This window comes from Buteo buteo, chromosome 1, assembly GCF_964188355.1.
Source record: "Buteo buteo chromosome 1, bButBut1.hap1.1, whole genome shotgun sequence".
Taxonomy (NCBI): domain Eukaryota; kingdom Metazoa; phylum Chordata; class Aves; order Accipitriformes; family Accipitridae; genus Buteo; species Buteo buteo.
The window spans coordinates 55,438,173-55,465,003 of NC_134171.1; the positions used below are offsets into that span (position 1 = coordinate 55,438,173).

Genomic DNA, 26,831 nt, shown 5'->3' on the forward strand with positions numbered 1-26,831 from the left:
TAAGCGAAAACTTACTGCCATTTCCAGATGTAAATAAAAGGCTTTCTGAATAGTATAGACGAGTGTTGTGCCTGAATCTGGATCCTGTTATGTTTCACTTTTCTTCATTTGAGTCTTGTGATCTGATGTTCTTGGAAATTTCTTTGTAGTGTATGGCAGAGGAGGAATGACCCTTCTCCCATCAGGGTCTCAGCTTTAGGTTTTGGAAATGGCAATCCCCTTGCCAATTTTTGCCAGCAGGACTAAGAAACAGCATCCACAGAGGCAAAGGAGAGAAGACTAAGTGCCAGTGGACAACTAAGTATAGAACAAGTATCAAGAAGCAGTGATGAACGGTTCACATCCACTTCACTTGCAAAGCTCCCCTGATAGGACATTTATTTCTTCAGACCTGACCGATGCCTCCATCTTCCCATTTCCTAACAAGCTTTAACACAGTTTATGGTTATAGATTATAATCTAGCAATCCCTGACTTTTCATGTCATCATTTCTCTTAAGTTACTTTTTCAGAGAACAGAGAAAATATATTAGTCACAGGGTAGAAGGGTATAAGTTCCTGGTATTTACTTTTTGTCATGTAAAATGAAGAAAATCTGGATTCTTTGGAGATAGAGGGCATTTTATACCAATTCAAATGCAAGCCGAGAAAAGGAAAATTTCTGTCTTTCCTGGCTGTTGGGAACTTTGAACTTTTTTTTTTTTTAATAATTTTTTTTTTTATTGAACCAAAATGTCTGTTCCCAAAAAGGAATATGCTGGGGTTTTGTTCTGGTATTTTAAAATACAGATTCACAGCAAAAGCAAAGTGGAAAGACCTGAGGGACTTAAAGCCTCTTGAAGGAAAAAAATTGAAAGCTCCTGCATATTTTTGGCTTACTACGAAAGGATTTTTAAAAGCAAAAAGCTCATTTTATAAGCCTTTAAATTATTTAGCAAGATCTTAAAAACTGCAGGGAATAAAGGGCAAAATTTGTTCAGATGCAGAAGACCAGAAACTTAAATGTGAGAGTAAGAAATACCAGCAGATGATGGAGGTAGAGGCAAGACCCTTTAAGTAAAAGAAAAATGTTCTGGTTGCTGTTGTGTCAGCTTGATGTCAGATTTTTAAAGCATCTAGGTGATTTAGACAATTTAATAAATCTACACAATTAGAGTGGGGGATGGTGAATCTGTATGTAAGAATTGATGCAAATTGTCTACAGCAGCAAAGTAGCTTGGAGCTAATGGTTCCTGTGCAATACTGGAGCTTGTTGCAGCTCTCGCCTGCTAGGCTGGGTCAGATCTAAGCTGCACTGCTGTTCAAGGTGAAACACGGCAGAGGAAAAGGGCTGAAGCCTTTCTTCAGTCAAACTACGCTCCTAGAGACGTGCTGTGCATCAGTTCATGTGCTGCCACATAAACATTTTTGGTGTATATAACATCAAAAAGTTCCGGTATTATTGTCCTGGATGCCTTGAAATTCTCTGCCTTTTTATGTTAACTAAAGAAATACAGCATTATTACCCTGACACTACTATGACCCCATTACCCAGAGTAATGTTGGGGGCAATGTGTCCTTCATAAGTGGAATCACGGGATTACTTAACTGCTATCATATTTTGACAATTTATTGGAGCTAATGGTTCAATGGAAACAAATTAAATGGTTTCAAGCCTTCTCTGAATATCTTAAGTGCTTCTTATTTTTATTGATTTTTTTTTTAATGATGTTTTTCATCATAGAAGTCTGCAGAAATTCCTGTATTACATTCACTCAGTGTTTTTATAGAACTGGGGCTGAATTCCAGTTGTTGGAGAGAAAGACAGCAATTAATTTTAAGCTCCTTGAGTAAATATTGCAGTGTTGGGGGAGGGGAAGAAGGAAAGAACCAAGGGAAATCTTAACATAGCATTAAAAACGGACAAGTGAATGGGTCATCTCTGAAGGGCTTTTCGAACTTTACCGTATTCCTGCTGTATTCTTCTAGGACAAAGATTCATTCATTTACTAAGATGGGATCACTTTTTCTAACTTGAGTGCTTATTTTATTGCAGAAAATAAGGCAGTTGGAGTCATGAAGCCAGGTCATGTATTTACAATTGAACCAATGATCTGTGAAGGTAAGCAGTTTAGCAATAGAGTAAAATGGTTACTCTTGTTTACTATTAAGTAGTGATGGAATAGGATGCTGGTTCTATTCTGTATAGTTGATAGATTTTTTTCATTTCTCTTTGGGGAACTGATATCTGTTACTTAAACGATGACTTTTTGACTGGTTTTATGTTTTTAGGTGGTTGGCAAGATGAAACATGGCCTGATGGTTGGACTGCGGTAACAAGAGATGGAAAGCGATCTGCCCAGTTTGAACACACGCTTCTGGTCACCGATACAGGCTGTGAGATCCTGACCCGGCGGCTGGATAGCATTCGTCCCCATTTCATGACCCAGTGATAGATAGTCTAGACTGAGCAGGTGGTTCTGAACGATACATATATTTTTTATTTTTTTTTGTCTCTGTACTATGCATTTTTTTAAAGAGTACAGGATAGAGAGATTTCTTTCATCACTTGCTTTGTTCTCCATGATTGTAGATACGAGGAATATCTTGAAGAACCTGACCCAGTGTCTGGAAAAGCAGAGAAGAATCTAAAGAATTTCCTGCTTTCCTCCTACCTACAACATTCATGCTATATTTTTCTTTTTTCGACAATTATTTCTTTAGCACCTTTCTTCCAGTTAGACCCACAATTGCTTCTGTTACTGCTATGGTATTAGCTAGAAAAGTGTGGGTAACCTTTCCCACTGGGACTTGATATTTTGGGATCCAGGTTTTTTTCACCACTTCAGTGTGCCCTGTCGCTCTTGATATGTGAGTGGCACCTGAGATTTTAAGCATTTCTAGTTCCAAAGACTTGCTCCTGCTTCTGCAGATACTGTTCTAATGGGCTGGGCCTTGTTTGTTTATCAGTTGAGAAGGGGGCAGAAGGGAGAAAGACATGCATGTTGCCAAGAATAGGCTACCCTTACCTTTAATTCTGTCCCCATCTCTGCTGATGGGCTCTGTGGTGATTGCGACTGTAGGTGACACATGGTGTTAATGGCAGGACTTGTTTCTCTTGCCGGAGATTTGATAGTATGGGCTTCCTACAGGGAAAATTAATAAATTCTGTCTTATATGCAACTCCCTGGAATAAGCTGCTTCTCAGCAAAGCAGTGTTTGCAGGCAGTCTCCTGCTCCAAAAGCTTGGTGAAGCTGATGTATCAGACTTGCCTAGGTAAAGGAATGAAACAAGAACCAAAAAGATCCCATGATTCATGGGATCCCTGCGTGTGTTAACTGTGGGGCATTTTTTAATGGTACATCCACAGTAGCTGGGGGGGATTGGATTTGCAAGACTTACAGTGAAATGAGTATATATCTCAAAACAAGTCTGAATGTGAGAAAATGAAACACCTTCAATGCTGTATTCATTTTCTTCTGGTAATTTTTAAACAGGTCATTCCCCCCCCCCCCTCAGTTAAGTGAGTTTCATGCTTTTGGAAAGTCTTAGTGGGGCAGCTATGAAAACTGATCTTTTTTCCTCAGACTGGGTATAGAGTGGGCAATGTTAGTATATATACCCATTTATTTTCTGTTAATGGGTCATGATGATCTGGAAACTGTCACGTTAAGGAGTGTGGATTGATTAAGCCTCTCTTCTCTACCCCTTCTTTTCCCATGCCTACTTCCTTTCCATCATCCTTGGTGTCTCTGCTGAGGGAATTTATTTTTTCTTCTGAGTTGTAATGAAAAATTTTTCACACCCCATTGCAGACTTAGTCTTACACCACTGTAATGCAAGTAATAGTTAAACCAATGCAGACATTAAATCATACAAACATGGGCATAAAATACACCTTTTACAAGGTGTCTGGTAAATTTGTTGCCACATTAGACCCAAGTATATGAGGTACTGCAGACCCTTGGCTCCCCTTGGCACTGCAGAATTTAGGTGGGGGAAAGGGGTTAGTGCTTCATAGAACTGGACTCATGTGTACTACCAAATACCAAATTTGCCAGAAAACGTCTTCTCTGCCCTGAGTGCCTCAGACCTCTGTTGCTCTAAGAGTATCATTGCGATGTTTTCATTACCTTTATTATTATTTTTAATTATGCAGTAAAGTGACCTGAAATGATGCATATAGAGCGTGTGTGCGTGCGTATGCGTGTGTGTATCGATTTTAACAAAACAGACTGTAGTACTTGAGTGGAATTACCTGTGTTGAATGAGATGTAATGTATTGAGGAGATGACTGTCCTGGAGGTTTGCCCACCATATCATTCACTTGAATGGTTACAACGGTCTTGCCTTTTCTATGTGTGTGTATGATGTGGGGTGGGGGCTTCATTTTTGGTCTATAAAATAAAAGTTGCAGCTGCTTTTAACAGAAATAACAGTTTTTTTGTGATCCAAAACCAGACATAGCATTCTCAATTATATCCAGGTCTGCTTGCACTAGCGCAAGCCCTACTAGTAGATGCATACCAGTTAAAAATCATCCTTAAACCTGCAGATGCCACTTGAATACCTCTTTGTCCTTGCACCAATACAACCACATTTAACACTGCACGTTTTTAATATAGGTAATCTATGATGCTATCCATTGCTGCCCATAAGTTGAAATCACAGCATGAAAACTGTTCATACTGAGTTCATACTACCATAGTATTTTTAAACAAGTGGGAAGCTTAGTCAGCATCTACACCAGTTCTTTCAACATGAGATAGCACATCAGTCTGGAGAACAAAACTTATTTAATAAAAATACTGTGAAAGGCCATTTTTTCACCTATCTAGCTGTAACTTTGCTTTAACATGACATATTAGACTTGTGCTGACTGGATTTGGGAAATTATTTTTTATTGTTACAGAAGTTGCTATCCACTTAAAAAGCAAACAAACCACCCCCCCAACTTAAATCTACTTTCTAATGAAATTTTTAGAAATTGTATACACTTTTGCCAAAACCAAAATCCTGTAATTAGTTCTGAAACAATCTCTTGAAGTATTTTCCCTTTACTATCATATAAGAGTGTGGAAATTCTTCATGCTGTTTCTGCAAATTGACATGAATACTTAAGAAGAGAAGACTTGATAGCTAATATTGAATAAAAGTAACAGCGTGTGGAAAGGGCACAAGCTGCATCTTTTCCGTAACAGCCAGCAGAGTACATACATACACATTTCATGTACAGTCGTTTGGTGGAAACTTTTTGTCTGTGGAATTCTTTACAGTTGTCAAGACTGTACGGTTCAGTACAGTACCTTGATCACCAAGAATGGGGTACAAGCTCTTGTAAGTCCCTGTTAGCTGAGCAACTTCAAAGAGACTACTTCAAACATGCTCCATTCAATCAACTCCTTTGCAGGACAAAGTAGTCCGAAAACTCTGCTACGTAATGGCTAGGACATCAATTTTTCAGGCTGGGAAAAAGCTGCAAGTCTTTGACCTGAGTGCTCTGGTATTACAAAACTAGCTTTCCACAAATACTCTAAGGTGCAGATTCTCTAAAGTAATAATGTAATGCAGACAACATGATAGTACGGTCTTGATTAGTCTGTGCAGCCTAGAAGAACAACTGTTAGAGTATAAATATTTTAAATGTTTGTTCAGATCCAGTTCAGAGGTAGTTTTGCTAAGATGGTGAGCTAATATTCTATTGATACTGTCTTGTAGTTATAGAGTACTCTCTCTGGAACAGCTTGACAGCAAGTTTTCTACTGAATTCTCTATTATTCAGCCAGTGTTTCTGGAGCTACAAGGTGCTGAGAATCACATCACTGCTGTGTTGGAGGGCTCATTTTCCTTGTACAAATTCACTTTTTATTTCTTCTGGGTGCTTAAAATTGAATACTTATGACATTCACAGGAGTTAACTTTGTTGTTTACTCTGTCTGAAATGAAGTTAGAAATGCAGCTACCTCAACTATTTTCAGAATGCCCTAGGGATATCTTTCCAATGACAAATGGAAAAGATGTAATTGTCCTAGTTGTATAGCAGTATCTTGGGGTAAGGTAGTTGTTTGTGGTGACAGGGAATTTCTTTTAATAAGACTATGTGCATTCAGAGTTCTCTGTAACAGTTGTTTTGACCAGGCTCCCTTAAAAATATTAAACTTCTCTCTTAATTAGTGTTCCTGGTTTACTGAAAAACACTGACTTTTTATGTATATAACTCTAACTGGGTAGCCTTTCTGCCTTTGCTTTGCAGTCTGTTTTCTGCTGTTCCTGTGTTTCTCTGGACCTGTGGCCCTGCTTCCAGGTTTCAATTCAAAGAAATTTTATACCATCAGATCACTTCAACTATAGTTAAGAAAAAAACCTGCAACTCCAAAATTAAGACTTAACCCCTCCCCCTCCAACAAACAAACAAAAAAATCCCACAAAATGCTGAAGCCTTCATCACACAATGCTCTTTACTGTTGTTCCCCTGCATCCCTCAAGAGCAGACTTTTGTTCTAACAACAGTAACGTTCACTGCTTCAATGGCATGACCCTGTTTCTGACTAGAGGTAACAATCCCACCCTGTTCATTTTTGCAGCTTTGCCTGCAAAGGTTGTTTCAATTGCTAGCAAGTTTAAGGAAATGGCAAAACTGTGCCACTGAAGTCTTGGAGGACACCGCTCTGGCAAGTAACTGGAGTAAGCTATGCTATCATCTTTACAACAGGCTGCCTACTGCTACTGTAATGAGCCAAATAGGAAAGAAGGCAGAATATGGACTTCCCAAGTGAACATGGGTACACCTGGACACTGAGGTCATATATCCAACTACACTCTGCTCTGCAGTTGGCTTCAAGGTCAAGCTGGATGGTACATCCTTTGTAGTCCTAGAATAGCCTCAGAAGCTTGACAGCTGTTGGAGTTCTTGCCACTCTCAGTACAGTTACAGCACCTCAACACTGCTTCTCAACACACCTGTGCTTAGCAAACTGCCTAGTGTAATGAATCCCACATCATTTGCTCTTCCTCTGTCACGTACACATGTACTGTAAAATCACTAGAGGAAAACAGTAAGACACAGCAATCATAGTCACAGTCTTAATGCTCAATAATTCCAACACCGTGTTTAGAAATAAGCTTTTATTAAGTAGATTGAGCTAGGCACTATTGAATTTGAAGAACAAGTACAGAAAAAAGTTCCACAACCAGTGCTAATTATGTAACACTATTCAGTGGTTACTGACTTTTTGTTATTTAATATTCAGAATGCTCACCCTAAAATACATTGTCTTCCTAGTCCCAGTGAGTTTTCATTTGCTTGATTCTACCCTCTGTCAGAAATTCCATTATAAAAGGACAGTTACCATGTTTCTGGCCAACTGGAAGGTCCACATTTGGCTCTAAAGCTTTAGGACAGTTCGAATGCTTAAAATGGAAAAGAAAAAGAAAAAAAAGTTACCAATAACTCAATTTTCTCCCCTTCTCTGCCCTCCCTTTCATTGCTGAGACATACTTTAACATCTCTTGTAGGAATGAAGTTATGCTTATGCCTGTAATATTTATTAAAAATCCTGGTTAAAGATTGGTTAGTAATGCTTGTTATAATTGGGGTTTTTTTAGTCTCTTCCCCAATAGGATATACTCAAAATGGAAGCTTTTTCAAACTACGTGTCAGTTTTCTGTAGCTAGTCCAGAATATTGATCAGGAACATTATTAGTATTTACAGGCATTCCCTCTTTCAGCAGCTTGGAGAATCTTAAGCAACTTTTGCTATTAGTTTCACAGGACATGCTCATGTAGGAATAAAGCATTGAAATGATGCAGAAGTTTGTAACTGGGAAAGGGGATCAACTGCTGGATGAAATTTGCATAGATGCAGTGTTTCCAATTGTAAAAAGTACAAATGCAGTTACTGTTAACTGACTCATCCAAAATAGGAATACATATGAGATAAAGCAGATAAAGTTATTACTTTTGAGAAAGTTATATACTATACATCAATATGGATTGAGATAAAATAAAATACAAAGACCGTGCTGGTTTCTTGAGATAATGCTGGTAACTATTTATCCATCTGCAGATGAATCTAAATATGGATAAACAGAGTTGCCTGCATTAGTGCAAATATGCAGGAAAAGATTTTCTTTTTTGCTACAACACGTCTCCAATTTTTCCTCTTGTCCACCTGCTGATTCTTCTCTTCATTCAAAACACATTCTTAAAAAGTATGTGACCTAGTCTGCTAAATAGGCTGGTTTCTACTCTTAGAGGCACTGGTAGCTATCTCATTAAGAGTCTCTGAATTTCCAACAAATTACAGAGCATCTCATTAAAACTCTCATTTAGAAGAGGCCTGCTCTTGAAAAGACAAAGCAGGACAAGCTTTAGCATACCTCAGGCTAAAACTGTCTAATCTTTTCCCTTTTCGGCATTAGATTTTAACCTGCAGATACCAAGTTCTGCCACAGTATCCCCATGTTGGTCCCCATTTTCCCCCAAGCACATCCATGCCCATATCTGTACAGGGCTTTCTTTACAAGGATCAACCAATATATGCTCTGATAAGAATGCCCTACTTTGCACTGCTGTTGCAGGTTGATCACTACTTGCAAAGTATACTGCTATAGGGGCAGCAAGGCTCATCACACATCCAGCAGGTTTTTTACCAGCACGTCAGGTCACTTCAATGTGCAGTGGAGTTGGGCCTCGCTTAGGAAGTTAAATACAGCTATGGCTTAAGTCTGCAGCATGACCAGTCCAAACTGCCATTTATTGTAAGAAAGGCATAAACTGCTATATGTTAAGACATACAAACCCATCATATGAATGTTTTACCCCAGTTCAAATTAGAGAAAAAAAAAATATTTTAAAATGTAGCATATTAAAAGATCATTCCAAGTGACTGATTGTCCTGGTAATCTACCCTAGATAGTTTGAAAATATACTGAAATCTACTATTTAATTAAAATAGACTAATAGCTTAATGACTTGTAAAAATGTATTAATGTGAACTCCCCTTCAGTCTCTTTACATTTCTTTTTCTGAGGAAGAATGTGTTAGTGATGTTAGAAGCCTAAGACTGACTTGTCCCCTTTATCAGCTTTGTATACTTGTGTATTTCCCTTACACATTGTTTCTTGCTTTTTACTCTCTGCTTGTGTTTTGGCACATGCCTAGAAGCTCAGAGAAAGTGTATTTGTTTATCTCCGAATGAATGTGCGTGGTATATGTCAGCCTTTATCCTCCCTATTTAAAACATGACAGGGCATAAAACATGGGCAGGGAACCTATATTTTGACAGCGTCTCATCAAGAAGTGTCTTCTACACCTTTCAGTATTATGAACATTACCTCTTTCCTGTATGCATCAGCTCAAAAGCCTCATTAATTTTGTCAAAAGGCAGTGTGTGAGTCACAAATTCATCAACCTTGATCTTTTTGGACATGTAGTCAGTCACCAGTTTTGGTACATTGTCTATGCTCTTCCAGCCTGAAAGAAAGTATGCATTTGTTTTTCCCCTTTCCACCCACCTCGGAAAACAGAGAGAAAGAAAAAAATACAACCCTTACATGGGCACTTGTGTGGTAAATACAAAAAGGAACTGAGATCAGCGACATATTTGTCCCTCCTGCTCTAGGGAGGCAGTGAGTAAGGAATGCAAGAAGACAGCTAGGTCTGGCAAGAGCACACATTATTCAAACACGTAAGTGCGCTAACCTTTCACTAGGTATTTCAGCGTTCAACATAACAGCAGCCCTCGCCTAGGAAAGCATGCATGAGGAATCTCTATCAGCCCCTCTATCTCTGTTACACAACTAAATTTTGTATTAGTTGCAAAAAGGGCAGTGTAATAATAACATCAAGTTTGGATACTTCATGAACTTCAGCAATTACTGAATCCCAAGTTACCAGTAGCTGTAAAAGTCTCAACATGTTTTTAGTTTGACAGCAGAAAATGTGTATCAAGCACTTGTTGCTTTTTAAAGCTCTTCATAGCACGTTCCCATGTTAGCCCCACAATTTGCTTAGTGATTAAGCAACACAAACATGTTTATGTGAGTTCCCACCTCCCCAAAGACTAGGTCCTTTCACTGGACCGAACTAAACCAAACCTTCACTTGGTGATAGAGCAATCCCCCTATACCACTCCTTTAGTGCTGAATAGCATATAGTTATATTCTCTCTTCAAAATATGTGACGTATCATACCAATGTGTTTATTTGTAGCCTGTCTGTAGGAATATCAGATTTTAAAAGTGTTTATCTTAAAAGTCAACACAGCATTTACGAATGGCCTGTCAGTAGTACATTTCTTGCACAAGCAAAAGCAAGGCAGTGTGTTGTTCCCAGCTTTAAGCCATAGTAAATTATTTTTAGACCCATACCAAAAGAGAGTTACCTCCAAACGCGGTCCCTTTCCATGTCCGCCCAGTTACTAGCTGGAATGGCCGTGTGGCAATCTCCTGACCAGCAGCAGCTACTCCGACTATGACACTGACTCCCCAGCCTTTGTGGCAGGCTTCCAAGGCAGCCCTCTTCACAGATGCATAGGACAAAGCAGAGCGTTTATTGCTAATGTTTATGCTGCCTAGACTGGCACAGGTTGCACTTCCTTTCCCCCAGTTAACGAATCACCACATTAGTATTTAAGGAACAATAAATACACTGGAAATTACATTAAATTTTCCATTGGTTCAGACTCCTTATACTGTTAAAAGATTCACTTTGCTCTTTCTATATCCCATCTGGCTTCCAGAGAAGTCACTCTGAACTCCCTCTGGGAATTTGGATAAACTGTAATCAGAGACAATGTAGACCATGTTACCGACAGGCAGGAATGCTATTGTAATTCCTGAAAACCTAGCCTTATATTCAGTAATACTTCTGCATTTCCAAAGGTTAAATTCATTATTTGAGGAATTAGAGAAATACTGAGTGGTCCTTGAGATTTTACTGTTCATCGCACAATATATTTTCTGTGGGCTTTGTTAATTTTTGAACTGTCAACATATGAAAACTCAGGATTTCAAACAACTCCCATTAAGGAAAAAAGTCTGTAAATTTTAAGTGCCATTTTCAACCTCAGAAGTAGCATCTGCTTTCATTACATAATTAAGATTGGATGTAAATTGGCCTTTTTAGTCACAGCAGTTATCGTTACTATTTAAAAAAATAAATAAATTAGTATGGCATGTTTCCTGTAACAAGAAAGCTCATTTTGCTATTCAGCTAAACAACTAAGTGGCAGCTAGCTATCCCCTCCCTCTTCGTACTACTGTTATGCGAACACTCACCATGACTCCAACATTACCAATGCACTCGAATGAGTAGTCTACACCACCATCGGTCATCTCAACCAGCACCTCCTGTATGGGCTTCTTGAAGTCTTGAGGGCTAATGCACTCAGTGGCTCCAAACTCTTTGGCTTTGGCATACTTATCCTTGTTAAGGTCGATGCCAATGATCCGGGATGCCCCTGCTATTTTACAGCCCATAATAACTGCCAGCCCAACTCCTCCTAAACCAAAGACAGCACATGTAGAGCCAGGTTCCACCTAGGAATAAGAAAAGAGCCATGAGCAACACAGAGAAAATTCATCCTTCCACATGAGTGGGAAACACAGGTTAAGTCATCTGTAATGAAGGAAACATGGAAGCAAACATATATGGCTATGAGTCTTTATCATAAGGGATGATACTTCCCTTTTAGATATGGGAAACTACACAGAAATTTCATCCAAAAGCTCTTTAGGTACTAAGCTTTTCTTTTTGCCCAAAGACTCGACTGCAGCTCTGTCTCACCCTGGCTTCAAACTATCAGAACAACTTGCAGCAAGCTTAAGATAACTTGGAAAAGTAATTTATATATAGCTGGTATCAAAAGGGATAGAGAACCTTCTACCTGGATTTCCTCAAAGCGGCATCAGGTTCCTTTAACCTGATCTGGCCTTTATGGAGAAGTTACAATTTCTTAGCTAAACTTCACCAGTTGAAGAGGAAGAAGAAACAGAAATTTGGTTATCATGTTCACAGTCCTAATCTAGTCCCCAAGCTATCTGTGTACTTTGGTTCAGATATAGTGACAGAGAAAAGCCAGAAGCAACCACAGCCTTTACCTTAGCAGTGTTAACAGCAGCCCCATAGCCAGTAGAGATGCCACAACCCAGAAGGCACACTTTATCGAGAGGTGCTGCAGCATCTATCTTGGCTACTGAGATATCAGCCACCACAGTATACTCAGAGAAGGTGCTAGTCCCCATGAAGTGGTAAATCTGCTTTCCTTTGCAGGTGAATCTGCTGGTACCATCAGGCATGAGTCCTTTCCCTTGAGTAATTCTTAAGGCAAAGACAGGAAAGTACAGTCAGAGTCTTAAGCAGTAAATACTCTCACCAGACACTACCCGTTAAGTAGCGCAGAGATGCTGTTGCATACTTGCACTGTTATTTTTAATCATTCCAATAAACCCAGGAATTCACAGAAATCAGATGCTAAACTCCTTAAACTTTATGTTGTTAATTCCTCCATGGAAGCACTGAAAGAAATGAAGTTTATCAACATGATAACCTTGTTAGCTACCAATGCTTAACTGCTTGTGCCACAGTACCGCACCCCCATCTTCACCTCCTTCACTACATTTCCCTTGAATAGCACCTGTCAACTATGTCACTGGGGTTTTTGTTTGGGTTTGGGAGACTTTTATTTCAGAATTTAGCTGGGAAGCAGGTGTTAAGGAAAAAAGAGCTTTCTGTATAATTGTGTACCACTTGACAGCTTTGGTGTTGACTCCCAACAGCTAAATTCCCTGAAGTGCTTCCCTTAAGTATGCATTAAATACAGAGTATTTATGTTTTCAAAGCTGTGGATACAGGCTAGCAGTTTACACCTTCACACACATGAAAACAGAGAAACAGGTTTATTTAAGAGAAGAAAAGAAATTTTAAGGAAGAATGGAAAGTAGTGCATAACTGACTCCCTAAAACATGTGCTCTCCAAGTCATTAAATGATGCAACAAGAGATTTATTCTTCAAAGATAATGCCTGCCAATTACTTTTCATAACTAGAACAGGCATACACTGAACAAATACTATACTGTATGTGAAAATAAAAACCATACAGACCTTATCTTCTGGCACAGATTTGTTTTAGGATTCTTACAGAACTTGCACTCTCCACACTGGGGGATGTATAGAGGGATAACAGTGTCCCCTAAGAAAAAAAAAAAATATTCTGTGGCTAGTTATCAAGTCAAGCAAGGCATTAGGTAAAAAACAAAGTTACTCAATTTTCATGGCTTTTATGTAAGCTTGTGTTCACTTAAAATCTTCTTTGTGTATTAAAAACCGTTCATGGTATAGAGTAGCATTGTTTATAGAGAGTGCTAGATAAAACACTTTTCTCATGTCTGAGCAGACAGCCCATCAGATGTTCATCATTCCAGAACAAATAGGAATGTTACTGTAAAACAAAACAACCCCAAATCAACAGTGAATAACACGACTAAACATTTTTAAGCCCTTAAATTAAACCAAGAGTTAACAACTGTAATTTGAAAAAAATCCCTCTTGTAACTATATTGATCCAATTTCAAGTAACAAGTTGGTACGCTGGGCTGTTTCAAGCATTAAACCAAGAGCACATTGAATTGATTAGTGTTGTATCTCACAGACAAGGAAAATCTACCCAGGCATACACCCCAGAATAAGACAATATATGAACTCTTGCAATATAGCATTTCAGTGGCCCAGTTTGACAGTTGACCTTGTAGCAAAGTAACACTTTCAAGGCAGACAGAAAACTTGTAAGATATTTTCTTACCCGGCTTTACTTTTGTTACTCCTTCACCAACACTCTCTACAATTCCTGCTCCTTCGTGACCCAAGATCACAGGGAAACATCCTTCAGGATCAGCACCACTCAGAGTATAGGCATCAGTGTGACAGACAGCAGTGGCAACTATCTGTGAAGAAATACATAATCTGAGGCACCTTGGAGAACAGAATAGTAGTACAGACCTAATTATTTCCCTTTGGTTAGAAATTTAGAATAATTACCTGGACAAATTTGCCAATCCTGGCAGTGTTTGTGATATGGCCAACCTACTTTCACTCCTGGCAAGTCACAGGAGTGCCAAGGCAAGGCACTTTTTCTTACTTTGAAAAATTAAAGTCATGATAGTACATTTTTCTCATTCTCATCAACTAAATTCTGATGTTGAAACGGGTAGAAGACGACATCTGGTTTCCTAAAGCTAGAAATCAGTACTCCAAGTCATCTCAAAGTAGGTTGGCCTCTCAGATTTGAAATAGCTAGACTCTCAAAGGTAAAATGATCAGAGAGACCACACGGAACTCAGTACTGCATAAACCCAGTTTAAGTCTTAAGAACCATGTAGAGACCCTTTCCACAGACATAAATTTCACCTTAATGTATACTTTTTGGCAGATATGGGCTACTGGAAAGTCCTGATCAAATCAGGAACTTTGGTATGGGGAATCCAAGAGACCAGTCACAGCTCGGCACCCAGTAACTTATGGCCTGACTGAAGTAAAATCCAGCACGTTACACAGCTGCAACAGGTCACAAGCTGCTGCCATTCAAACAAGGTCAAAGGTGTTCCTAGCTCAGATGGTTTGTGGGAGCTTAGCCTGTAACAACTGAAATTGATCCCCAAGACTAGCCATAATCTTTAGACTGGACTCTGAAGTGAGACCAGTAGAAATTAAGTGTTTTTCATAAACAGAACATCTAAATACCATAACTTTCTTCTTTGTAAAGCCAGCTGAGATACTAATGAACTGATGCGATCCATTCAACGTTTCTTCTGTTGGTAAACAAACAGTTCAGCTTTAATACTTAGCCTCCCAAAATACAATACATACAGCTAACGATTGATTTAATTACCTTGATACGAACTTCATGAGCTTTTGGTGGAGCAACCTCCACCTCCTCAAGAGAGAGAGGTTTACCTGCCTCCCAGGCAACAGCAGCCTTGCATTGAATAACCTAAAAGACAACGATAAAAAAAAGAGGACATCTGTTGCATGGTTCATTTAAAATAATTCTTGTTCAGCCAAGTGAGAAAATAAGAGAAACACTACTGGCTTTTGGAAATAATCCCAGATCTGAAATTCATAATTTCAACACAAAGGTTTAATTGCCCTACATTTGCTTTCAGGAAGCTAAATAATAATGAGTATGCCAAGATCTGAAATTTGGATGTCATTCTCTTATTGAGAAAAAAGTATAATAAACCCAGGAGTGCTTAGGAGATACTTGAATACTGCAGTGAAATGAGCAACAGGAATGGAAAGACTGCATAATAAAAATGGTGGTTTAAAATAAGAGACTGGCATTCATTTGAGATGTGTTCCTTGAGCACAGAGTGTTCGAAGTTAAAAAAAATTCAGAAAGCAAACTGGAGGTCACATAATGGTCTGAGACCCATATCAAGAGTGAATTTCTTGCTCCTTACCAGGATGGCTTCCAAGTACAATTTTGGCAAGGAGATGCACGTGCATACAGCTGACATGCAAAGCCCTCCAGTGATGCATAGGGACCAGAGAGATTTTTGCGATACAGTTATTGTCAGCCAGTTATTGTGCGCCAACACCTCTGCAGAGCCTGCGTGGGTTACTGTTAGCAAGTCTTCATTCACTGCTCCCAGCACCATGACAAATCCTGCTCTGCAACCACCCCTATACATCCCAGGAAGCTTTTCAACCCAAATGGTGCAGAGCCTGGATGAAAGAGCAGGATTTGTGAATCCGTAAACCCAATCCTATCAACACGTATGTATGCGCAACTGACTGAGGAAATCAGCCCGCGTTACAGCTACACAATCACAGCAGCTTCAGGTGCTGCAAGAGTAAGCATCTGGAGTACCCGTAGATGTCAGTTTGTATTACAAAGCATGACTCCAGGTCTGTCCTTCAGGATAAAATGGGCAGGGTATCAGCTAATCTGAATTTTGCTTTCTGACAGACACATCTTTCAGCAAATGTGATATGCAATAGCTTCCTGCAGGACACACAGATGAGTTGTGAAATCAAATCAAGACCTTATCTACATAAAACCCGATGAGGAATGCTGTTGAAGACTTGACTGCTTTGGAACAGATCCCTTTGCAATCTACTCCAGAATAGCATCTGTCTATTTTGGAATAATTCAGTTATACCAGAAGACTTGAATTGATTTTCTTCGATGCAAACAAGGTCTAAGCCATGGCGATGGCAGTTGGAAATATGAAGCATTTCATAGCATGCACTATAAAGCGATATAAGAAAATGACATTTTGTGCATGCAAACTATCTGTTTATTCGTATGGCATCACTGAAAGGGGACTAATGCAAATTCCCAAGACCAGACACACAGTCGTCCAGCCTTTTTGAAATTTCACTGCCTGGAAGCAATAACAGTGCCAAGACCACTAGTTGAGCTTGCTAGGTCTGATTCATCACCTGCACGTATAGGAGAAAATAATGGGCAGTTCGTGACTTTCTGTAATATTTCTGTTGTACAATAAACAGTATCGGACTTTGCCAGAACCAGTTAACACCCTACTGTACCTGTAGTAGCAGAACTGCAAATGTTTACCTTGGCTTAAACTTGCTAAAATAAATACTGCCAACCCTAAAAGGCCTGAAGCTTTGTAACACAAAACAGGTACCCATTCCTACAGCCAGTGGGGGCCTGGGTTGGACAGAAACACCCTTCACCTAGAACCGTGAATTCCCCTTACCCTGCTTTTTATTACCAGGGTAAATATTATAAAAATGCACTGAATGTGGCATAGTAACTAACTGTGGAATCACACTACGGGCATTCGGTCATAATCTCTAAATGTACCAAAGATTCTGCCAGCAAATCTAAATTCAAGGCACAAAGTGCAAGAGAAGCCATCATTCAGTAAATCATTTACTGGTTTTCAACGCATCCCTCATCCTCCCCTCGTGAAGTCACTTGCTCTCGTGCAAAAGACTGCACATTCCTAAAATCTGAATTTCCACAAGCTTAGTTAAGCACACGATTAAGAAAAGTCTCCTTACGGGATAAATTCTGAACTAACATTATACATCTGGAAGCATATTTTGAAACAGTAACTTCTGATTCAGAAACTTTTTAAGCAGCTTGCTTTTGAAACTGCAGTCAGCTCATACAGCCATAGAGGCCCCTGGACTATTCGGAGTGGATATCAGAAAACCCCCATCTTCTGGCCTTTCGATATTCAAAGCTTTATGCCATTGCTTTGCTGAAAACCTTGAAGCCAACAACTGGGAAAAAAACCCCCAACTTTCACCAGTTCTTCATTGTCTCTATTAATATATTAGCACAGGAACACAGCTGTTGAGCTGCCTGTACCTACACGCACGATCAGCTACCTCACCCAAGACGAAATGGAGCTCTCGGCAGTGACAGAACCTGCCCTACCCGCTCCGAATCCGCTGCTGGCTCCAACCCGCCTCCAGCGTCTGGACAACCGAGACCACCCAGCCTGCTCAGAGCCAGGGCACTGAACAGCCGCACAGAAATTAAAGCGGTATTAAATAGGTTTGGACTATTGTGGTGTTTTGAAAGCAATGCAGTACACTTGCCAGGCAATGGTTTTGAGGGCCAGCAGGCTCCAGCTGTATTGAAAACGGGCTGGCACCGCTGCTGGAGAGCGGCCTCGAGGATCGCTCTCGCTGCGAAGCGGCAATCTTTCTAAGCATGCACCTGTTCTTTGTCCTCCCACTCAACGCTCGCAGGAAGAAAACACACAGGGTGAGCCCTGCTTACCGGTTTCCCCCAGCCCACCCATCTCAGCTGACGGTACGGGCAACCGAGCATGGACCGCAGAGCCAGCACCTTCCCGGCCCCCTGCGCAAAGCGAGCCGGTTTCCCCTTCCTCCAAACTCGTTAAGTCAGCCCTGTCCAAAGCCCTCAGGAAACCAGGCCAGCTCAAGGCCTTCTGCTTGTTCTTCCATCACCGTGACTAACCAACGCTCTAAGCACTCGAGCGGAACCCCCAGATCCAGAAAGCGTGCACGGGGGTGCATTACAACGCGCGGCGGGCAGCAACACACGTACTTTCGTCCCTAATCCTGCAAATACTGGCGGCGGGAGCCTCCCGCGAGAAAACAACGGCACCGGCGGCCGCCGCATACCTCACACGCGTAGGGCAGGCGCAAGGAGACGCCAGGCCAACCCCCGCGCCCCGACTTTCGCTAGCGCCGCCGCTCGCTCGCTCGCACCGCCACGTCCGGGCGGCAGCGAGCAAACCCGCCGAGGGCCCCGCAACCCCTTGCCTCCGGGAAGCCTCCGGCCGCGCCCGCTCAGCCACCGGCGCGGCGGCGGCCGCGGGGCTCGCCCGCCTCAGCCTCCCCCGGCGCGGGGGCTGCGGCCGGCGGATGCGCCGCGCGGGCCAACGTCGCGCGCCCGAGCCCGAGCCGCCTCACCCCGCTCGCCATGGCTACGGCGGGCCGACGGAAGGGGAAGGGGATGGCGCCCCTCCCGCCGGCGCGCATGCGCGCTGCGCGCCGCAGCCCCCCCCCTCGCTCCGGCGCAGGGGTTCGTAGCCGCGGTGGGCGGGGAGCCCTGTGAGGGGGGCTGGCGCCTTCGCTCACCTCATTCCCGGCCGGGGTGGGGAGGCAGGGGCGCCCGCCGGGGGTTACGAGCCCCTTGCGGCGCTTTTCTTCCGACAAGCCCCGGTACGGGCGAAGATCTGGCCGTTTCCTCGCGGTATCCGCGGTGTTGCGTTGCGATGTGGCTGGTTTTTGTGGCTTCCGACCGCTGCCTCAACGTCTTACGGCGCTGTCCCGTCAGCCCGGCAGGCAGATTCACATTATTCTGCCTGTGAGGGAACAGACCCCTCGTCCTGGGTAATGGGTCCGGTCCCCCGGTCCCGCCGACACCGTGTTACCCAGGTTCCCTCCCGAGTGGCGGGATGTAAGTGACGCGGTCTGCGCCGCTCCCTGAACGTGCGTTCCCTCGGGGGGGGGGGTGTGTGTGGGGAGTCCCCCTCTTGCAGCCGGTCTGGAGATACCTGGTAGCTCCTGCGTCTCACCTGGACACGCGTGGGAGCTGTCCTCACGTCTCCAGCGTGGGTCCTTTGCACCTGGATCCACACGCGGCGGGCTAAACCGCAGCGGTGGAGGCTTTACTGGGCAGCAGCGTGCTTCAGCCGGGGTGAAGGCAGCCCCCTCCCCGGGTAGGCTGAGGGATCTGCAGGAGTGAGATGGAAGTTTCGGCAGTCTTGGAAGCAAAGGGCCTGTTGCTACAAGGTGGGATCGTTAACCTGCTCACGCTGTTCTTCCATTTCCTGAAGAACCTTCTTCCTCCAGGCAGGATAGGAAGGGCTTCTTGAGAGATCTGCAGACGTGGTTGTCTAAGATCAGGTGAACAGTTCTGCCGTGGGCTGTGGGACTTTACGTGAGAGGTGCTGGTGCCTGAGGAATTGCAGGGTGTAACTAAGCCCCCCTCAGAAAGAAATGCAATTTTTATTTTCCAGTGACATGCTAACAAAGCTCAGCAAATACCACAGTTAGACAACAGCACCAGCTTCGGGAAAAATAAACTTTAGTAACGCAACATAAACAACTATAGCATTTAATAAATTACAGAACATTTAATAACATAACTAAAATGACAAATTAAATCTGTAGGTTCGGGAAAGCTGACACCTAGCTGGAAGGTAATTTGGGCATTGAGAGTGCTATATGGGTTTCACATACGGTGAAAGGTGTTGAGAAGGAATGAAAGGACGTGTGATCAGGCTGTCTGTCCCATGGCCTTTTCGAGGCTTTCCACTTGTTAATTCAGTTTGTGTTCACCAGCTACCGCTAAAACCTTGTTGTTGAAATCAAAGCAGGCCTTGTCCATTTCCTTGGTTAAATTCAGCTCTGCCCACCTCTCCTATGAATTTCATGCTCTTGGTCACTCCTTGTTTGTCAGTGCTTCCAAAAAGCCTCCAAACTTTTTATGTTTAGCCAAACTCTGCAGATGCTCTGCTTTTTTTAGTATCTTTGGCATTCTGGAAACTGCAGGTACTGATTCTGGTAGACCAAAGCACAGATACTTAAATCATAACTCCTTAATGCTCATTGTCCAATTTCAGAGATTAAAGTGGTTCAGGTTTTTTTTCCATTTTTCTTTCTCTTGCAGTTTTGTGATGCTGCCTCCAGTGTTGCTGTTGTACTATTGGAGGGCCCTAGACATGGTAAGTGGTTTCACAACTTTCTTTCTATTCTCAGTACCATGCAAGTAAATCAAGTTACCACACTGTGCTCTTGACTGAACTATCTATGCTTTGTCAGGTGTGTTTCAGGTTTATATGTATAAGTTCTGTAGGTGAGGGCTCCCAGTGCTACTGTGGCTTTTACATTGGGTTGGTTTTGGTGTTGTTCTAACAGATGTTACATGCTAATCAGGAACATGAGTTTGGATTGAGAAAAGAAGAGGGCTTGGAAGCACTGTGAGCAAGTGGGAGAGAGGCCTCGCAATCATGTTTTTGCTTGGAGGCTGTTCTCTGTTCCATGTGGCGAGTGGGGGGAAAAGCCCAAAACAGCTAGGGATCTGCATTACCCTCCCCTTTTTTTTTTAAAATTGTACTGTTGTGCCCACGCTGGAGGCATTAGCTTTTAGCAAGGGTTTTCTGTATCTTAATTTGACTTTGAAGTACAAGAAGATGCAGGGCAAGAAGTCACTTGCAAGCTTGGCAGCCAGTATATGCTGAAAGAAGATGCAAGTGATCTGCTAGGGTGCTCGTCCCGGGGCAGTGTGAGTGACAACAGCAGAAGCTGTCCGTATGCCACCATCAGAACTAGGAGGTGACAGTTAGGCACTGTAACTGCTGGCTGCAACCTCACACACTGGTGAACAGATTGGCGAAGCATGGAGAGGCTGGAGGGCACTGACATGTCTACCCATACGCAAAACTGAAATGCATTCACACAAATGTTGCCTGGTTTATTTTCCCCAAAGAGAAATGGTGCTAGATTGACCAAGAGGTAGTTTTTCTCCCGTTAATACAATTTGCCAAATAAAGCCAGTGTAATTTAAGTGGTCTTAATAGATATATTTAATCAGAACAACACCATTAAACCTGGGATAAGCTGTGCACAGGTTTCAGCTGTAGATGCTTCAGTGTAGTAGTCTTTTTGTGGGGCATTGCTCTCAAAGCCATCCTTTTGAATTCTGATTTAAGCTTCCTACATTTTTCTATGATGTACTGAAGCATAATACTTGCATGACATTCAAAAAATGAGAAATTCTTGTCATTCTTCAAATCAGCATAATTTTATTTTTGTAAAGTACAAATATAGCTGGTTGAAAAATGGAAGCATTTAAAAAATCAAAATTGTTTTCATTTAAAATGTTCAAAGCTGGTTGATATTTCTTTGGATAACTCTTAGTTAATTAAAATATTCTGGTTTTGTAAATACAAATATAAATTTAAAAAATTATCCAGTATTTCAAGAAATGGTTGGTTCCAAAGGAAAAACTTTAGGAATAATTTCACTAATTAATCCTTGTATAATACTAAAGTATACTAAAGTAAAATAAAACTTTTCAAAACAAAGGCCCATATTAATTAGATGTATTCAAAATAAGTATGAAAGTGACCATGACAGTTTTGCAGCAGAGATACATGAGGCTGGGGTACTGAAAGATTTTAAATATTTTAGATTTGGAAATAAGTCATTTGGGGAGCTTTGTGATTAAATATTCTCAGGTATTTGCTTTCTATGAAAATCAAATAAAACACAAAAACCTGGTCTTTTATGTGCTGATATTAAACTAACTATGCAGGGGAAATTTTAAAGATAAAAGTGGAAGAAGGGTTATGCTGGCACCTCCTTGCTTGCACCTGACAGCATTTTCTTCTGGTGTGTATCAATGTCTTTGCTAGTCTTTCAAACTTAATTATTTGGTCAGCTGTGAAACCAGTGATGTTTTAGGAATCAAGCAGAATTTGAGGAGCTCTCTAATAACCTGCTGAAATTTGAAGTCCTGCCCAGTTAGTGATTGTTATCAAAGAGGCAGGAGAATCTCCAAGTTACTGCAAAGTTAGCAGTAACGCATTTGCTGGCTCGAGGAAAGGGACCCCTGAACGGCTTCCCACTGGCGCTCGTCACGTCGCGGCTGGTAGCAGAGCTTAACCATGGGGGTGGCAGAACGTCCTGTGGAGCCGGCAGCTGCCCACGTGTGTGCCTACACACACGGCTCTGCGCAGGGCAAACCTCGGCCACGGGTGTCTGATCTGGTCCAGGCAGGTGCCTGAGCTGTGCAGAAATCCAACTCTTCCAGCATGTTCAGAAGCTGGTGGGCAGCAGTGACAGGTAACCACCAGGTGGCACTGCTATAGTGACAGAACTTGTCACTGTTCAGAAGTGCTTACACAATTTTTGACGTAGCGACAGTTCAAAATAATTGGTAAAGTGGAAGTTACAGTGGACTTCAGGCAGAGTTATTTTATAGCAATCGAATTTTGTTTCATCGAGGTTTAGATCTTTTTCAACGAGGAAAATTTTTTTTTTGTCCCAATCCTGCACAAATCTATTTATGTGTTTTTATTTATTACAGAGTTACTAGGCTAATTGATTACTATTTTTGAGATTGTCACTAGTATAAAATTAAGGCTGTGCAGATGCACATGCAGGATTAGGGAAATGTATTGTTTATTGGGAGGAACTTCTTGTAGTGTTTTCTTGGTAGGGAAGTGTTAGAACTCAATTTCAAACATTTAATGAGTTATTTTGGTGTTATCTCATTACCTGCAGTCTTATTGTTTTATGCCTAAAAAGTAGTTAAGAGAATTATAGGTAACTTTTATAGCAGGGCAAAGTGAGTTCTATGTGCAGAAGTTACTGTAAATTGGCAGACAAGATGGAATGTGTTAACCTTTGATAACTCATTTGTGTGTTCATCATGTAATTGCTGGTCATGCTGAGGGGTTTCCAGAAGTTCAAAGGGCTATGGACTGGGATAAGAGTTGCTCAAAAGAGGTCGAAAGGCATTATTGTGCTATGGGTCCAATGTTCAGCACCGAAAGCAGGGTCTGTTTGGCAGAATGACCTGCTCACAGTGGCGATCCTGTTCTCTGGGGAAGATTTTGCACAGTTGTGCTGTAATATTCTGTGGGACTTGGTGCTGCAAATATATTAAAAGTACAACAGCATTTGCAAAAATGAAACCACATCCATGTATGCATATATAAATGTTACATGATAGTAAGAAAGTTATCTACTGCTTTATATAATATGCTTCAAATAATATAGTGCTAGCTACTGTACCTTATTACCATTCAATGCTAACCATTCCATATTTGTGTGAGCTGCACTTTTAAAAATACATATTAATTCTTAATATATATTTATCAAATATTAAATAGTAAATCAATTTGTTAAATAATGGACCAGTCAAAAATAAGGCTTAAGTTCAAGTGACAGTCTTCAAAAATTTGAGATCAATCCTTAGAAAAGAAGGACAGTTAGATTGCTGCAACAAAGAAAATCAACCACATAAAAGTTTGTTTTAAACTTAGGAAAAAAGCCCAACCCACAAACACAAAACATTGGTATATGGAACTCGGATATGTATAGTATTCACTTATTGTCTTTAGATGTTCCTGTTCCATTAGAGCTTCAAGCAATCCTGTTGCTGTGAGCTGTTCATCAGCTTAGTAGCATTGCTCTCCTTTGGCAGGCTGTGAAAGTGATAGTTTAATTGGTTGGCTCAGTAGCTTTTTTGTATCCCTGTAGAAACTGTCCTCATGCTGAAGAGAAATTTGGGGAAGTTTTCTTCCCTTGCTCTTCACTAAATTGTCCTTGACCCAGATGAAGTCACACTAAAGGAGAGTAAGACAAAAACATTTGTGAAGACCAAGTATTTTCAAACATCCTTCAATAGAGACCTCTGTGACCTGTTGAACGATTCTCTCACCCAATGCTTCTTGTGTCAGCTCCAATCCTACATATTTTCTATTATATAAGCTGAAAACCTTATTACTTTATCCTGTCAGTTTATGATGGTTATATAGTTCAGCAATGAAGCTTTTCCAGCAAGGTAGAAGTTTGCTCAAAGTTACTGCAGTCAGCTGGGGTGTAGATGTACAAAGCCCTAGGTTCTGTAGGCTAACTCCTCTTGAAACTCTCTTCCTGTTGCCTAAATGCCCAGACACATACTTCAGTTTGAAGGTGGAATACAAGGCTTCAGTGTGCTTTCCTCATAAAGACTCAGCACCAGGTACCTAAAGCTGTGGAAGTACATAGCCTCATTGACTGCATGTTAATTTTCCTTTTTAGATATGAATTAGCAGTGGGAATGAGGTTTTCTTGGAGCATTCGAAGATTTGTCTTTTTTTTTCTTTTTTCTTTTTAAGTGCATCCAAGATGATAGATGCATAAGATAGGACAACAAAATATTCAGCTTCTATGATTAAAATATGCCTCATGAACAGTGTAAGGTAGATTTGATTTCTTGATAACTTACCTCTTTCCTGCAATCATAAGGTCAAAAGCATAATTGATTTTTGTCAAGTGGCAATGTATATGACACCGAGGCATGCAAATAAAATTTCATTGCCATATAGTTAAACACCAGCTTTGGTACACTCTCTGCGCCCTTCCAACCTGCAAAAAAACCTATGAAACCAAGTTCTGGTAACAGTGAACAAACTGAATTTAATTAATAAATCAGGTTACAGGAAAAAACAATTTGACCCAAGATTAGACACCTCCCTGATTTTTTGCCTGATTCCCTACTTTAGTTTTCAAGCCAGTGGTCACACTTTCTTTCCTGATGCTTTTCTTGCCTTATCAGCCACATAAATATTTCACAAAAGCTATTAAATCCGATTGATGAATGTTTCATGAGTACAGGAAATTCGTTGAATATATAACATCTCTCAAGTGCCTAACTGATGCTGAGTATTCTGTATCTGTCCAGGTTACATACACCCACCACACTGAGCACTAGTATACTGACACAGTAATATTATAAAACATGCCCCAACAATCCACTTTTTTTTTGAGAGATACCTGCCGAAGAGAAGAAAAGCACCAGACCTATTACTAGTTAAATGGCAGATCTATGCTAGTGGTGGGTTTTGGTTGTCTTTGCTATGACCTTTGGTTAAAAAGTAGTGTTTGGTCAGGACACCATTGTTGTGTTAGCAGTAAAGTGTTACTCCACAAATTGCTGATTTGTAAGGGGTCAACTAAATCACAAAGCTTTGCATATTTTTTTATTTTAAGTATCACATGGTTTAGTTTTTGCTTGATGAGATGACAACCCAAATGACTTCAGTAATATCCTGGAAAGAGGATATTTGATACATTAAATGCTGTTACACATCCAGTTACACTCTGAAAATGAAAAATTTCTTTGTTGTTGTATTCAGGTGTGTGACTCCTAATAAACTGCAAGTCTGAATGCTTTATCGCATCTTTTTATATCCAGCGTTTTAAGAAACTGGGAGGCAAATGGGAGACCCTTATAATGGCCTTGTTCTGATAATCACTTCTAGAAATGTCAAGCCTCTACTAAATATACTAACTGCTGAAACACTGTCGTGAAGGAATCTACATTTTAAATAGAATACATATCCTTTTTTGTGTCTACTTTTTATTTTGTATTTTTCCAAATTGTTTTTCTGTGTTTTTTTCTCCTGGATACCAAAGGTTATTTAGAATTAGATTTAGATTCTTGAAGCATGTGTAATTTTGTTACTCTTATTTTCTAGTACGAGATTTGCAGATTTTCTGAATTGCAAGTTCAGTTTCTGAAGTTCCTGGGAGAAAAAAAAATCACTTTTGGACTGAATTATAGTAAGGTCTTAAAGTAATTTAAAATGAAGGCTAGTTACAGTGCATCACTCTACACATTGCTGACAGAATATTTAAATAAACAACACATTTGGTAATGATCTACATGGAATGTGCAGTGCAGTATCCATAAATCACTGGGTATTAAATACCATCTTGGGTCCCTTTACATATGTTTCTTTACCAGGAACAGCCCTAATAATATCCTCAAAGGTTATTTCCACAAAACTGTAATGGCTTCTAAGTTTTGAATGTTTGTGAATGGCAAGAGCAAGCTTACCCTATTAATGAATGTGCATGCTTATAGTTAATAAATCTAAGGGAAAAAACCCCAGAACAATCAGTGATGCAAAGGCAATCCCTTACCACCTCCCACCAGGAGACTGATGCCCAGCAAAAGATAAGAGGATAAAAATTATATGCATTTCTATTGAAACACATGTGTTTACTAAAACAGACATTCTGATGTACAACAGAGGACTTTCTCTGTCTTGCATTAGCATGCAAAGCCCAAAGGATGTGAAGAAAGCCAAAACAAAAATAAGTACCTTCCTAATTCTTACCAAAATTAAAACAAACTAAGACCCTTCCTGCATTTATTAAACCCCATACAGCAGAAAATCTCTCAGCAGGTTTATTACAAAGGATGTTTTCAAGAGATAACCAGCCTTTATTGCAAATGTTTAATTAAGTTCAAGGAAAATTTGTGCTGTGTTTGTTCTGGAATATGGCTTCCATCTCAGTTTGTGCAAAGTTTGGGTAATATGACTTGGGTAATATTATCAGATTAGTACTGGCATAAAGCTACTAGTAATATTGTTACTGACATGTCTTTGAAACATTGACCCTTTCACTGAGAAAAAGGAATGTTGCCTCTAAGTAAAACAAAAATGAAGGTAACTGAGTATTTCTAAGGTACAGGCCAAAATATGAAATTGAGAATTCTGAAAAAAAAAAACACCCCAACATTATCAGCCCAGGTCCTAATACTCATGAGGAATTATATAAGGAAAGTAGGGAGTTTTGTACCTGCAAGTGTCAAATGCGTGTCATTTCCCACTGA

At 40.8% G+C, this 26,831-nt stretch overlaps 2 protein-coding genes and 1 long non-coding RNA gene across 7 annotated transcripts in view; 2 read left to right on the forward strand and 1 right to left on the reverse strand.

Moving 5' to 3' along the window:
* The window catches only part of METAP1 (methionyl aminopeptidase 1), a 29,741-nt gene extending 24,150 nt beyond the window's left edge, over positions 1-5,591 (forward strand). The window contains exons 10-12 of one of the 2 annotated variants that reach the window (XM_075031377.1): positions 2,035-2,100; positions 2,271-2,452; positions 2,572-5,591. In XM_075031377.1, coding sequence (XP_074887478.1) covers positions 2,035-2,100; positions 2,271-2,431 — 227 coding nt within the window. In that variant the 3' untranslated portion in view covers positions 2,432-2,452; positions 2,572-5,591. Of the gene's footprint in view, positions 1-2,034; positions 2,101-2,270 lie in introns of both variants that reach the window. The other variant, XM_075031369.1, reaches the window with a different exon arrangement.
* A 1,498-nt stretch (positions 5,592-7,089) lies between these two features.
* On the reverse strand, positions 7,090-18,490 carry LOC142032580 (alcohol dehydrogenase class-3). Its single transcript, XM_075031355.1, has 9 exons — positions 18,401-18,490; positions 14,868-14,969; positions 13,782-13,923; positions 13,085-13,172; positions 12,081-12,300; positions 11,259-11,519; positions 10,364-10,499; positions 9,316-9,454; positions 7,090-7,389 (listed from the first exon to the last, which is right to left on the reverse strand). Exons 1-9 carry the CDS (start codon positions 18,467-18,469, stop codon positions 7,365-7,367), a joined length of 1,182 nt encoding a protein of 393 aa, XP_074887456.1. The 5' UTR covers positions 18,470-18,490; the 3' UTR covers positions 7,090-7,364.
* Positions 18,491-18,574: 84 nt separating this feature from the next.
* Positions 18,575-26,831, forward strand: part of LOC142032680 (uncharacterized) — a 45,553-nt gene continuing 37,296 nt past the window's right edge. For all 4 annotated transcript variants that reach the window (XR_012650948.1, XR_012650947.1, XR_012650946.1 and 1 more), the window contains exons 1-2: positions 18,575-18,890; positions 20,106-20,160. This is a non-coding gene — a long non-coding RNA (uncharacterized LOC142032680). The remainder of the gene's footprint in view (positions 18,891-20,105; positions 20,161-26,831) is intronic.

Coding starts and splice junctions, on each gene's coding strand:
- LOC142032580 (XM_075031355.1), bottom strand. CDS start 18,469: ATGCGCGCCGGCGGGAGGGGCGCCATCCCCTTCCCCTTCCGTCGGCCC. Junction 12,301..13,084: donor AATCTGTGCCAGAAGATAAG/GTCTGTATGGTT, acceptor CTTTGCCTTAAG/AATTACTCAAGGGAAAGGAC. Junction 7,390..9,315: donor CTGATGCATACAGGAAAGAG/GTAATGTTCATA, acceptor TTCCATTTTAAG/CATTCGAACTGTCCTAAAGC.